Below are 13,908 nucleotides of genomic sequence, written 5' to 3'. Positions count from 1 at the left end.
AACAGGAAGCAAGGAGCATAATGTTTCCTGGTCTGTGGAGAGGAATCTTTTCTCATAATCCTTGAGGGGATGTACAGATAGGATATTTTGTATACTTTAGAATGTTGCACAAGCATTGCACTAAGGTTGTACAATTTAGTCACTCTTTGCACAAAAACAATGTATGGTTTTGTAAGAAGACCAGAAGTTTAAATAACTCTTCACGTAGAAGCAATGTGAGGCTACTCTTCCTCAGCTGTGAATGATCTGTTCCTCGTAATTCCCTGTTTTCCAGTTAATGTGCTCAGCTGAGAGGCAGCTGGCTACAGCACCGAGTAGCATAAATACATGAACAAAACACACTTTTGTTTTGCTGGGTTTTGGATCGGAGACGTTGACATGAAGAAGTAGCTAAATCCACACAATCCAAGACTGTTTTCTAAATCCATGTGCCAGGGTCTGTCCTCCAGTTCAACACAAGGCTTAACTGCAGAACATGCCTCCGTGTCGACTTTGTATTTTAAATAGTCAGAGAATAGTAGTATTTTTTAAAATACCTGTGGTTGTGAAGATTTGCTTCTGTTTTAATCCTTATTTTACATTATAGAATGATCCGTTTTTTCAGTTATGTAGCCACCTGTTAGGAATCTCCAGTTTTGTTTTTTTGTGGCCTCAAACCTGCAACCGCACACAGGAGAGAATGAGCAAGTGCAGACATGCTCCTCCAACCCGCCCTCCTTCAAGCCCCTTGTAATTGAACATGTCACTTCCTCCACCTCAGGCCTGCAGGTGAAAGGTCACAAGCCCACTGTGCTGCAGAGACATTGGACCTTGTGTCAGCTGGGCACAAGACCCGGGTTCAAATGCACTCTTGAGTCTTAGACCGCAACCTGTGTTTAAGTGAGCTCCTTTACCAGTTGACCCCTTCTTCAACAGTTCTTTCACACAGCATGTGAAGTGTTCGGAAACGGTTTCAAGCACGAATCTGGAGAGTGAGTTTCCCAGTGGCACGTCTCACGACTGAGCCCCGAACGTTTCTGACACGCAGTTAAATGCTGTCAGTTAAATGACAGAAATGTTGCAGAACTCCATTCCTGTCTGATGAAAAGATCCCGTCGTTTCCTTTTCATCTGAGCTATTGTATTCTCCTTTGAGCTAATCAGTGGCTTAATGACACCCATGTGATGAATTGCAGCCAGTCGGGGGTAACATGTGCCTTTAGCCAGTTAGAGTAACTGCATGCTCATAGGTAACGGTTTATCCACTTCTGTTACTCAAATTCAGACGTGCAAAATTCTCTCTCTCGGACATCTGTCTTACAGGATGATTGTTAAAGACCTACAGAGACATTAACAGTGTCAGGAGGGAAGGGTGAAGGTCTTTGCTGCAGACGTGAACGGGTGCTATTGTTGAAGTTCTTTTGTCTCTTTACCTGCACAGGTGCGCCCGTCGGAGTTCCATATGGCTGTGTATGATGAGGACATCCTGAAGAACCCTTTTTACCTGGCACTGGAAAAGCAGCGCCCAGAGCTGTGCAGCAGAGTCGCGGAAGCCCATGGTGTTGTAAGTGTCGTTTTACACTGGTCTCTCCTGCAAGAACCTGCTACTCTGCACCTCACTTGCTGGTTGACTGGCAAACAGAAACAGAAACGGGTACATCCGCCTCTAAAGCATGTCTGACGTCCCGCAGATGGCAACAGCCCTCCCTAAGGAGTTCCGCTTTATCACACACAGGTTTTCGTACCCACTGTGCACCTGGAGCTGTGAGGGAGCAGTGCTAAGCACTGTGCCATAAAGTACAATACAAAATCATTTTTACGTAACACCCTTCGTGTTAAGGCTGCACAGCATTAAAAACACAGTTACCTGCAGGTTAAGTTAGTAAAACTACAACATGCATAAATAGAGATTTCCTGTTTCGACTTGAAGGCATGTAGTGCTGTTTTCCCCGAAACTGTTAGAAAAGTCCACAGTAGAGAAGCACAGCAGCGGTTGTACACTACGTCAGTGCCTTGGAGCAACCAAGAAGCATGGATCGTGTGATGTCAGGGAGGGACTGCAGTGTCTGGAATAAGTAGCCGGAGGGAAAGATAAGCCTCAGGCCATGTAGGAAAAATAGTGGCTCCTTCTAACACCAGAGAAAGAAGTAACAATAAGGCAACCTGCCTGAGATGTGTTGCTTGAGGGCTGATTAATGAGCTCTTAACTCGTCATTAAACCCACAGGTGACAATCATGGCGCTCGGCAGGGTGCTCGGCCCAAGCAAACCTAACCTTTATCAAAACAACATGCTCTTACAGCACAGACTGCTCGCCTAATTAACGTGCAGCAGGCTGAAAGGGCTCCCGATGGCGAATTGATTGAGATTTTCTTTTTTTAGGTTCCATTTCTGTCTCGTGCGCACTTGAAAACCGCGTCATTTGCTGTTCACTTGCATTAGAGCCCTCACCTGCTTTAACTGCGGCACCCTTGTGTCGTTATAAAGCAAGCATTGTGCAGGTGGCTCCGTGGACAGAAACTCATTCTGGTTGTGAATGAGCATTATGAAAAGCACGTCCATTTTCCAAGTGCGAAAGAGTTCAAGAACACATTCTACCTTTTCAAGCCTCAGCCTTTTGTTTCTGGAGTGCCTGAAATTTTGCAGCTCTGCTTACATTTTTAAAACCTGTTAGAGCACTAAAGCTGTACTTTGCTTGTTTCAATGTAGTACTAAGCTTTCTCAAAGTCTGCCTTAGGGTTACTGTATGAATTAAAGAGTGTACTGGGATTACTGGGGCTGGGTCATTTGGTGGTGAAATGGCCGAGGTGCTGGACATTGGCGTGGAATGTCTAGATTTCAGTTCTCTCCCCCTTCTCAGAAACTGCGGGATTTGGTCCCTGCTGGAGCTGCGTTAAAAACAATTTCTCCATTATGTTCCTTATTTCTGAAAATGTTTCCTGGACAGGAGTGGCATGATGAGCGATTAAAATGGATGTTTCTGTATTCAGTCATCAGAACCTGAGAAGAAATGAAGGGAACCGCTTCACCTGTAAAGGGACTTAACGGTAGAGTTCTTTTGAAGGCCCCGATGGGCACGTGTATTTTGTAAATGTATACCTACGCGGTCTGGAATAGCCAGACTTGCTTTTAAGACTCAGCTCTTGAAGATCCCAAGTGGCTTGACTGGAATGGGTGTGTGACATCAAGCCTGGGTCATGTTGCTTGCCCTGGGTAACTGGGTCCCCAGCTGGGGCAGTTGCAGTAGGGATGGGATTAGTCAGCCTGGGTTCTCCCTGTGAAACAGTGATGCCTGTGACTCTGTGGGTTCGTGCCGGCTTGTCTCACAGCGACATCTGTGAGAGAAGCATCACTCATCCAGTCATGCCCTCTCCTCTCGTAACGCACTGTTTCTTTTAATCATTTGATTTAGGAAATTTCGAATTTTAGCAAGACCAACAAAGGCTAAGAAACAATAACACAAAATACATGAAAACACATTTAAAAAAAGAACAGCCACCCAAATGTACAAAAAACTGAAACTTGCTTATTTCCTTGGTTTTAGACTAATGGAGTCAAAGTGTGACCTTGTATAGTATGATCTGGTGTCTAACATTAATAGAGTGCCAGTGAATATTGCTCAAACCCGAACCTCAGCAGGAATTTCAATATTGAGGTCTTTCCACCCAGCATCTTTCAGGTGAGACACTGCTGAGCTGGAATGTGCAAAAGTACAGGATCCCTGATGAATGGGGCCGGGGGAGCTGGGGAAGCAGCATGTCTGTTCCTGCCATCGCTGCAGACCTGCAGGGCACCTGGAAAATCTTAGGAGTCGCTATGGTGATGGCAGTGGAAAAGCCCCCAGCCAGCTAATCCCACCCTACGCAGGGGCTCGCTGCCAGCTGTGCACCCCCGTCTGGGTAATGGTGACCGAGAGATGATCCGGGCTTGACCGGTGACATCTCTTCTAAATACGTTTTCCTTCCTGTAGGAATGTGATGGCAATGCTATGAGATGAGTGTACCGGAAGCCACAGAAAGATGTAAAACAAAGCCTCCGGAACTGTGTGGGTTTTGGGAGAGGATCTCAGAACCCAGCTGCCTCCAGAAATCTAGGACAAGCATCCAGTTCCAGTGCTGTAATCCAGCTAGAATTTTAGTTGGTGGCTTTTTATCCTTTGTTGTAATTCTTAGTTCTAGCAAGAGGCCGTTTTGATTTAGCAGGTTGCTTGACCTTCTTGATGTTAATCTGCCTGACTCAAAAAAAAAAGAAGAAAAAACCAGCGTACATGTCCAAAGAATAACAAGAAGCTTTGTTTCAGTATATTATAATGGAAGCGGAATTATGAACGAGTGCATTCTGTCGTTTAAAATGTCCCTAATCTGCTGTTTCCTCCGTTTCCCTCTTTTGTCTTTTAATGCAAGTGGTTGAAAGAGAAGAGAAACCGCGCTCCTCATCTCAGATCAGTGGTCTGACTTCTCTCTGTGGTATTCCCCTGCTCTGAATAGCTCCTCTGTTTGCCACATGCTGTAGTGTAGTGTGAAGATGTATAATCACAGCTGGAGAGCCTTGGGGATTTCAGAGGTGAATCCCCATTTGACCCCACCGGTATCGCCAGGAGGTGACGTCAGTGTGATCTGCGTGGGTTAGAGCAATACTCCATGGGGCTCATAATAATAATAAAAATAATTGCTTACACTTATATGGCGCTTTTCTGGACACTCCACTCAAAGCGCTTTACAGGTAATGGGGACCCCCCTCCACCACCACCAGTGTGCAGCCCCACCTGGATGATGGAACCGCAGCCATAGTGCGCCAGTCTGCTCCCCACACACCAGCTCTCAGTGGGGAGGAGAGCAGAGTAATGAAGCCAATTTATAGAAGGGGATTATTAGGAGGCCATGATTGGTAAGGGCCAATGGAAAATTTGGCCAGGACGCAGGGGTCACACCCCTACTCTTTTCGAGAGACGCCCTGGGATTTTTAATGACCACAGAGAGTCAGGACCTCAGTTTTACATCTCATCCAAAGGACGGTGCCCGTTTACTGTATAATGTCCCCATCACTATACTGGGGCATTAGGACCCACATGGACCGCAGGGTGAGCGCCCCCTGCTGGCCCCACTAACACCTCTTCCAGCAGCAACCTTAGTTTTTCCCAGGAGTCTCTCATCCAGGTACTGGCCAGGCTCACACCTGCTGAGCTCCGGTGGGCTGCCAGCTGTGAGTTGCAGGGTGATATGGCTGCTGGCTATGGGAAACTTGCAGGGCCTGTGGGAAGTTGTCCTCATGTATGGTGGGCTGAAGGATATTGTGCGGGGAGGCTGGAGACTGGGGAGCAGATCTCTCCTTCAAAGGGGAGCGCTGCTTTAATCTCCACCCGCTGGCTTGACCTCCGCCTCCATGTGATCGCTCTCCTCTGTGCACTGCGCTGAAACTGGCTTTGTCCTCTGCTGAGGGGCTAATTGCCTCGGTACACAGTTTAGTTATGGCTGGTTTGTGTCCAGATTTAGTTTTGTTGATTCCTTAGCTAGTTTCCATAGTGCCACAATCTGTTTATTCCATCTGAAATTGACTCTGATTGGGCCTAATTCAATTTTGCTTCATCCCTGTCGGCTGAGGCACAAGAATCCAGTCACTGTGCCTGACTGGGGCTTCCTCAGCCTTCAGCCTCTTTCCGTGAGAGGCTCAGTCTCTAAAACTGGCCCTCAGGTCCTCCAAGTTACTTCATTAAAGCACATACGGTTGGCCGGACCCAACGTAAAATCCTTAACGCTTACCTGGGCCTCCACCAGTTACTTCGGAGTGCAGATCGGAACCTTCTGGTGTTTAGAATACCCTTCTTTTTTTTTTTTTAAAGAGCCAAGGTGCTGAGCTAGAGACTCGCAGACCCCATTTGCTTTTCTGTTTTGACGAGTCGGAGTCTGGATCGTCCTGTGCTTGCTTTGGGGGTGAAGGGGGCTCCGTGTCCTGTAGCGCTCGGTGGGCTGTGTGCTGTGCGGCACCTGAAGCCAGCAAATGCAGCCAGTCTCCTAGCTCTGCACTGGCACTGGGAGCTCGAACCCTCTACTCCTGGTCCTGTGCTGCCTCAGTCTTCTCTGCTTCCCATCCCTGCTCAGTTCTCCATTACAGAGCTGCAGGCAGTGGCAGTGAGACAGGGGAATTTCCCAGGAGTGACACAGGAGCTGATCGGGGACCCCTGAATCAGCAGACGGCACACTGACCCCTGGGCTCCCCCTCACCCTGTCTGCCTGTGCTTCCCGCTAGGTCCTGGTGCCGTGCTGCGGAAGTCTGCCTGCCAGAAGCTATGACCCGGCCCTGTTTGAGAGCTACATCCTGCTGCCTGTGGAGGGAGGCTACCGGACTCTCAGCGGAAAGGTACCGTGAGCCAGTGGGGTCAGAAGTGCTCTCTGTGTGACTGATCTGCGTTTTTCCTGCAATAGTTTGAAAAACTCTGCCACAGATGACCATAATGCAGGTTTTTCTCCATGTCATAGCAGTGAAAAATACAGAAACAGGATGCGGCTTATTTAACTGGAAAGCAATCCTGTTTGCATTTGATCCATCCAGCTCCTAATCTTTTATTTAAAAGCCTTTCCCTGCTGTGTACTGTCTGAAATGGTTTCCCAGTTCCTGTCCCTGGTGGCCATATACTGTACGGTCATAGTTTTGCATTTAACCAGAACGCCTAAAATGGACAAGTGCATTAATTTTACATGCATGCACATGACACAATTTCAAGGGGATAAACATCTGCTATAAACAAAGACCTGTAATGGTGTCTGAGATTTGAGTTTGCAGTGGCAATAATATGTTGTGTATCATCATTCTCTGAAAAAAGGATAACTGTTTTTTTTCAAAGACCATACAGTAACTTGTAAAAAGTAAACATGATATGTTGTAAATTCCCAGGACTGGCTGGGAAAATCCTAAGAAAATTTACCAATTTGAAACATTTTTTTAAAAGAAGAGATGATTATTCAACTTAAACTTAAAACGGAATGTTTGTCTTTACTTTGCAGTACTTCTTTTGTTCTTTAACTCCACTTGTTCTGCAGAGATGATGTTTTAAATATTTTATTACTGCTGGATGATTTACTTTGGCGTGTACAGTACACGCTTATCTCTCAACCTTCCACTTTAAATAATGGCTTTTCGTTAGTGTTTAATGAAGTAATTACTTGAAAGTGCCCATTACCTTCACTGTAAAGTCTTTGTGGTGTGCTTTTTTAATTTTCAACATTTCTATGGTGTCTTATCAGTGCATCACTTATTATTGCACGTCAGTTTATTTTGGTTGCCTCAAATTGTACACACTGGTCAAATTGTTAGGAGGTTCCAGTCAAATGTCCAGACTCTTTCAGCTGTACATGTACTTGACATGAAGAGCCAGCTCAAGGCAGGCCTGCTTTCCTGGATGGGATTTGCATATGAATTTTTCAAAACCTTATGGAATACTGTACATGGCAAAGTCTGGTCGAGCTGTTGGTGCAGCTCTCTCGTATCATTTGCTATGGGCTCCTAATATTTGACCAATAAGTGTAGAACTTCTGCAGTTTACAGGATACCCTACACCTTTGGTTGGTAAAGTATGGAATGGTGAGCGTTATTATTTTAAGTATCCACTTGCTTTGACTTATTTTTGCCTTTAATTCATAAAAAAAATAAAAACATTGCAAATAGATATTTTTGTGGATTCTTGCAGAATTCAAAAATACTTTTCTAGCACATTTTTGTCTCTATTTTGAAAAAGGGAAATACGTGCATATATAAGACACAGAAAAAAGGGTACTAAACTATTTAAAGATTCTGAAATTACCACTTAATCTGTCTTCCTTTATTCAATATGGTGCCCTTTGCAACTACTTACTACACAGACCTTTACATAGCAGAGTAGAACAGGTTTATAAAAGGGTATAAAATAAAAGAGCCAGGAAAATCAATTATGATATAAAAAAGAAAGAATTGAAGTAAGATTCAATATATACTTTAAATTATACACAACATACTCACAGAGCAGTGTGGCCTAGATTAAGTTTTCCAGCCCCTTACGGCCTAACTGGTGAATCTGATGGTGGGGTTTTTGTTGTGTTTGTTGGTAGCCTGCCAATTATGATTGTCAGGAGGGTACCGGTTTTGTTTGTGATCAACTTTTTTTTTAAATATTAAAAAAAATGGAACATTTACAAGTCTTAGGAGTCTTGTGAAACCAGATCAGCAGCTGGGCTCAGGAAGGCAGAGGGACCAGCAATGTCCTAAAGTCTCCGAGATGTTTCCCGGAGAAGGTGTTTGAGTTGATCTCATCCGAACAGGCCCCTGGAACATCGCGCTGTTGGATGATGTCATAGGTGTGCTGGCGGGGCACTGCTGTAGACTCATGAGTGGCCGCGATCGCTTGCCTTTCAGGAGGTGGTCATTCAGGACAGCCTGATCCAGCTGGGAGCTGGCTTCAACACACTGTCCACTGTTCCTGTTCTGTTCGAGGAGACCTTCTACAATGAAAAAGAGCAGAGCTACAGCATCCTGTGCATTGCTCGCCCTGTAGAAACCGCCCATAGCCCAGGTACTCCTCCGAGTCTAAAGAGCGCTGTGTCTTGTGTGTGACTGTGTTATTTAGCATGATTCAGGCCTGCTGAAATACTTCGCTTACTGTAAGGGGGAAATACAGTTTCATGCAGCCCTGCCTATAGGGATGTCTTTATGTCTAGACTGGCTATCCCATTCTTGCTGTATTATAAAATATGTACTGGTTCTTTTCAGAATGCCTTGCCATCGCTGGGGTTCAGTTCCAGGCCCAGGGTGCATGTGCATGGAGTTTGTGTGTTCTCCCCTTGTCTTTTAGAAATCATTGGTTCAATCAATCTGATTATTCTTTTCCTTATTGTTTCTGCGTCCCTCTCGCTCGCTCTCTCCCCCAGTGCAAATAGTCGCTCCGACAGCTCCGTACTGTTTGAAAAACGTGGAGGACGTCAAGGAGTTCTTGGGTCGGGATGCAGAAAAGCTGGACAAGTTCGTCGCCGCTTTTCGGAATACTTTCAAGGAGCACGAAAGGAAAGGGCTTCGCCACCAAATAGTAAGTTTTAATCGAAAAGATCAACCTCGCGTGCGCAGGTAAAAGGCTTCTAGAATGATGGATGTTTCTAAAAATCTAGAGCTGAGAGCCCGGTGAATTGTGAAGCTCTTCTTGGGAGCAGTCTATCTTTATTCTAAAAGGACCCTTTCTGAAAGGACACCTGCCAACCTGCTGTTAACATGATTATTTCAATAATAAAAAAACAGCTCATCAAAACACCTCTTAGCTTTCAATTGAAAGCGTCTGTCATTCAGAGCTGTGGTGAATAATCATGTTCCTGTTGTCCTGCTCACCCCTGCTCCTGCTGGGGTGCTGTGAAGCAAGCTAGCATTGACATGGCAGCCTGCCACGCCCCTTCTTTCCTGCACAGTGGTGCCGGTTGTCATGGAGATGTAATCAGACGGGAAGTTTGATTCACCTGTGTGCTGTGACTATCTGGCTGTGTCAGTCAGGTGAATCAGGCTATTTAAGGGCAGGTCTGACAGCACTGTAATATATTGTGTAGTGATTATGAAAGAGTTATCGTGGTATTTCTTAGCCTCATTCAAATCAAATGTTGCCCAAATTTGATTCTTATTTATACAGTTTTGTTTCGTATGGATGAGAAGAAACCAAGCTTGACATTTTGCAGTCTTTAATTCAGATTGATCAGATTCTTCAATAACTTGCAACTCGATGCAAGCCCATACTGTACATGACTAGGTATGGCGGCTCATTTTGGTGTCTAATCCATTGTATTTGCCAACCAAATTTAAATTAGCTTATTGTCAGGTGTTTCTCATCATTAATATAATTTGTTCCTCTCTAATCATCTGTGAAGCTAAAAGGCTAATTTTTATATTCTCAAAGGTTTTTCAGATTTGTAAGTATGTTTGTATATAAGGAAACTGCTCTCCTCCTCCGCTGCAGAGCCAGAGAGAAAGTGACAGTATAGACCAGTCAGTCACATACAGTATGTTTTTGGGAGGAAGGAGGAAACCTGAGTGCGCAGAAAACACCCAAGCAGATGCTTGATGAATGTGCAGCTTTCACTCAGACGCTTGAAGCTGAAATCAAACCCAGCATCCTGGAGCTGTGAGGCAGGTGCTAGGCTGTGCAGCAAAGTGTTCCCTAGAAATGAAAGACCTGGGAACAGAACAGGCAGCTGCACGTAGACACGGATATCCTTGAGGCCTGGAGTTTGGTTTATGTTAGTACCTTTCCTTCATTTGTCCCACACTGATGTCCTCAGATTACCCAGATCTACAGGCGCACAGTTCAGGTGCGTGAGGGCCTCTGTCTAGCAGGTTGGACGTGTCTCTCTAAATCACCAAAAGCTTAGGCTCTGGAAAAAGTGTTGAAGTGGTCCAATTAAGCTTCTATCCAATTAGATGATTAAAAATTAAAAGCTTAGGCCTGTGGGAGATTCAACTACTGGTATAACCTGATGTGTCTACACTCTCGCCAAAACTCTTCATCTGCAGCAGAAGGGAAAGGCTTTATCCCAGCAGAGTCGCATGTCCTTCTGCTGTGTGGAGGAAAACTGAGTTTCACACCTCTGGTGTGAAGGACTTAATTGATGTTATGTTGTTTGTTTTTTAGCCTAAACAATTGTTCACATTAAAGTGATTGCATTAAGCTAATTACAGGAGCTGCCTTTTATCAATTAAAACATTTTGCACTCTTCGCTTTCAAGTCGCAACTGAAGAAGCCGTGCCAATTGAACATGAATAATTGCTCCTAGCACATGTCTGGCTGAGGGCCCGGCGCTGTGCCAGGAGAGGACAGATTAACTGTCGTTGGTGTGGAAAACATACCATGAGGAGCCCCCTGATTTTCTTTAAAAAAAAGGAAGATTATTATATTTTTTCACAGAACAGGACCCTCTGTTTCAACATTTGCATGACCCCTCAGAGCACCTCAGAACTCTCAGAATCCAGCTGCTCTGATTTTAGCCTAAACTGAAATGTGTGAGTATTTCTGAAGACACTGCTGCTGACCCTTAAGGGTCTGAGCACTTTGCTCCTGACCTGTTGCCCCAGACGCACCCACACGTCGTTTTGAGCTGTTCGGACTCTGGTCGTCTTTCACTTCCCAGCGTGAGGCTCTGTTTCTGTTCTGTTGCTCCAAGACGGTGTAATAACTCCCATATCAGATCATACAACTCGGCACTTTCCAGATCTTATCTTAAAACTCTGTCTTATATTCTAGCTTTTAAGTTGTTTGCCGTTTTAATTTGTGTCTCTTTTTGTATGCTTGCGTTATTGTCAGATTGTCAAATAAATGATTCATTAGTTGTTATTATACATCCTTAATTGTCCCAATTATCCCCTTATTGGGACTAATTGAACAGTCTCTTCCCTTGGTTTTAAGCACTTCATGATTTATAGATGGCTACGAAATTATCTCAGCCTCAGCCTGGAATGTTGCCTTACTACTGCAAGGTATGAAAATATCACATTTGCCCCCATGAACACATCGTTAGAGCCGTTAAATCATGGAGAACTCAGGAAACAAGGCAGAAGAAGCCTGCAGCTTCTTGGAGCTGGTGCTTAACAGCCCTGCTCTAATTACCGAGCAGTACAGTATATCTGGTTCTCCTGATCCCTGTGCATGAGGGCTCTGTGCTTTGAGGGGAATCCGCTTAGTAAGTGAAATAATTATTTGCCTAATTAAAAAAAAACTAACCGTCGTTAAGCAGTTGGTAATTTAAAGGTCCTTAAGGATATGGAAAACTTTAGAGGGGGGTTAAGTGATGCCTTTACCCTGTTTTACTTACTCTTTTTACAGTTTTTAAAAAATCTGTAGAACTTTGACTTGGTCTTTCTATAGTTTCCAGGCTAGGAGAACCCTGCTTTTATCGCAGGTTCAGTTCAGTGAGCAGTTCTTGAAAAATGGTTCTTCAGTGTTTTTGATGCAAACTGAGGTGTAATTTGTGCGCCTGCTTTCTTAAAATTCAGGATTCTGTGAACGCACTTTACACAAGATGTCTTCAATGCTTGCTCAGAGACTCACGACTAGTAAGTCCCTTTCAAAAAAATTTTTTTTAATCCTGCATCGTTCTGTGTGCCGATTCGGGTTCTGCTGGGTTTCCCTGACTCCTGTCGTGTGTTTTTGCATGTGCAGAAGGTACTGTCCAAGCAGGAGCTCCAGATGACTCTTCTCAAGCAAGCAGTGGAGGTGAGGCCGGGAAGAGAGTGTGTGAAGTTCTCAGGCGTGTCGCCTTGCGGATGTCTGAGTGGCAGTGATGAGTACAGCCTCCTTGCCTAAACTGTTCCCGGGTCAGTGGAGGGAAAGAAATGTAGAGGAGAAGGTTTGAGGAGAACCCTCCCTCGGTAGAAATTAACAATGTGACCACCCTCCCCACCACATACCCCCGAAAAGTAAAAAAAAGTAAACAAGTCTATATGGGGAATATTGGCATCACCACTGGTTGATGGAACCTGGGTTTTGCTGTGTGGGGAATTTGTGAGTCACAGGCTGGTTAGATATGTGGCCACTATTGCAAGTTATAGATGCCGTCTTGTGGAATTCTGTCCCATTCCTATCTTTGAGCCTGAAGAAGTCCTGTATATGCCTTTTTACTGGTCTCTGATCCCTGGATGCCACTTGTTGTCCCAGCTCATCCCCCATTGGGTCAGTGGGGCTCCGGTCTGCAGGGTAGAGCCTCCACAGTATAGAGTAGCTGTCACACTCTCATCTGAGAGCCCTTCTCGCATAAGGACATTGCGTTGTCCTCCTGGAACATTGTCACATCAGGATGAGCCTGCAGGGAGGACAGGAGCTGACGTTCATGATTTCATCAATGTAGTGTCATGCAGTCAGATTGACATCAATCACAAGCAGCTATAAAGACACTTGGCCTGTCTCATCAATCCAGTCAGCATCGTTTTGTATGACTGCATCATTGTTGCTGATGTCCATCAAGGTGGTTAGCAGAAAACCTTGATTCATCACATACGAGGACTTGACTCCACTGCTTCCAGGACCACCTGAAGTGTGTCTTCAACATGCTTCTGGCATAAAGGCATTGCTCTGTCAATAACCAGGGCAACTTGGTTCCTTCCTGTATCTTTTTCTTGATTTTCACCAGGCTTGGCTTTCAATAGGTTAAATCACCTCATGGAATTTTTTGCACAAGCAACTCTATCACTAATGACGTGGTTTTGTGCTGATGGGACAGTCAGACTTACTACTGTACTGTGGTCAGTCATGACTGATCAGTTTATCAAGATGATGGCAGAAACATTAAAGCAACATCCAAATGATGAACATGAATTGACAATTAGAGTGTTGTTTGTTGCTCAGTATAGCTTTATTGAATGTTTCCAATGTTTTGTTTTTAATTCTTAGTACATGGAAGTGTTTCTGTGCTGCTTTATTTTATATTTCAAACACTCTTCAAAGGGAGTAAAGAGCCATTACTTCTTCTGTCCAAGGCAGGTTATTATTTAGTGTTCTGTATTTACTCATTCATCACTCCCAGGATAGAATGAAAGTTTCTTATTGAAAGGGCCAAGTAAGGACCAGTTTCCTCTAACATTGTAGGGGTCGAGAGAGTCTAACATGAATAGTATAGTGCTGTCAGGACATGCAAATGACTGTGTATTTTGTGCTTATCAGGGATTCTGTAATGCAAAGTAAATTTGTCCGAGGGTTAATACTGTATAATTCAAGTTCAAATTAATTTGAACTTTTGAATCTGAATGTGTTTAAGCACTAAAATATCCATACTTGGTGTTGAATCAGCATTTTCTCTCCCCAGATGTATATACACCATGGTATCCATGATTTAATCTTTAAGTATGTGGGGACCATTGAAGCCTTCCAGGTATGACACAGGACCTTTCTTCCTGCATCTTTCATTTGAAACTAGAGGCTTACTTGAAATGTCACAGCA

General features: G+C 44.5%; 1 protein-coding gene across 1 annotated transcript in view; it reads left to right on the top strand.

Moving 5' to 3' along the window:
* Nucleotides 1-13,908, top strand: part of ankrd27 (ankyrin repeat domain 27 (VPS9 domain)) — a 46,097-nt gene that overhangs the window by 8,279 nt on the left and 23,910 nt on the right. Inside the window, exons 2-8 of the mRNA XM_088938844.1 lie at nucleotides 1,420-1,542; nucleotides 6,224-6,334; nucleotides 8,363-8,519; nucleotides 8,875-9,029; nucleotides 11,969-12,028; nucleotides 12,135-12,188; nucleotides 13,774-13,839. Coding sequence (XP_088794970.1) covers nucleotides 1,441-1,542; nucleotides 6,224-6,334; nucleotides 8,363-8,519; nucleotides 8,875-9,029; nucleotides 11,969-12,028; nucleotides 12,135-12,188; nucleotides 13,774-13,839 — 705 coding nt within the window. The 5' untranslated portion in view covers nucleotides 1,420-1,440. The remainder of the gene's footprint in view (nucleotides 1-1,419; nucleotides 1,543-6,223; nucleotides 6,335-8,362; nucleotides 8,520-8,874; nucleotides 9,030-11,968; nucleotides 12,029-12,134; nucleotides 12,189-13,773; nucleotides 13,840-13,908) is intronic.

This window comes from Atractosteus spatula, chromosome 21, assembly GCF_055471065.1.
Source record: "Atractosteus spatula isolate fAtrSpa1 chromosome 21, fAtrSpa1.hap1, whole genome shotgun sequence".
Taxonomy (NCBI): Eukaryota; Metazoa; Chordata; class Actinopteri; order Semionotiformes; family Lepisosteidae; genus Atractosteus; species Atractosteus spatula.
The sequence above is the reverse complement of the archived record's forward strand: the minus strand, read 5'-3'. Positions and strand labels throughout refer to the sequence as shown.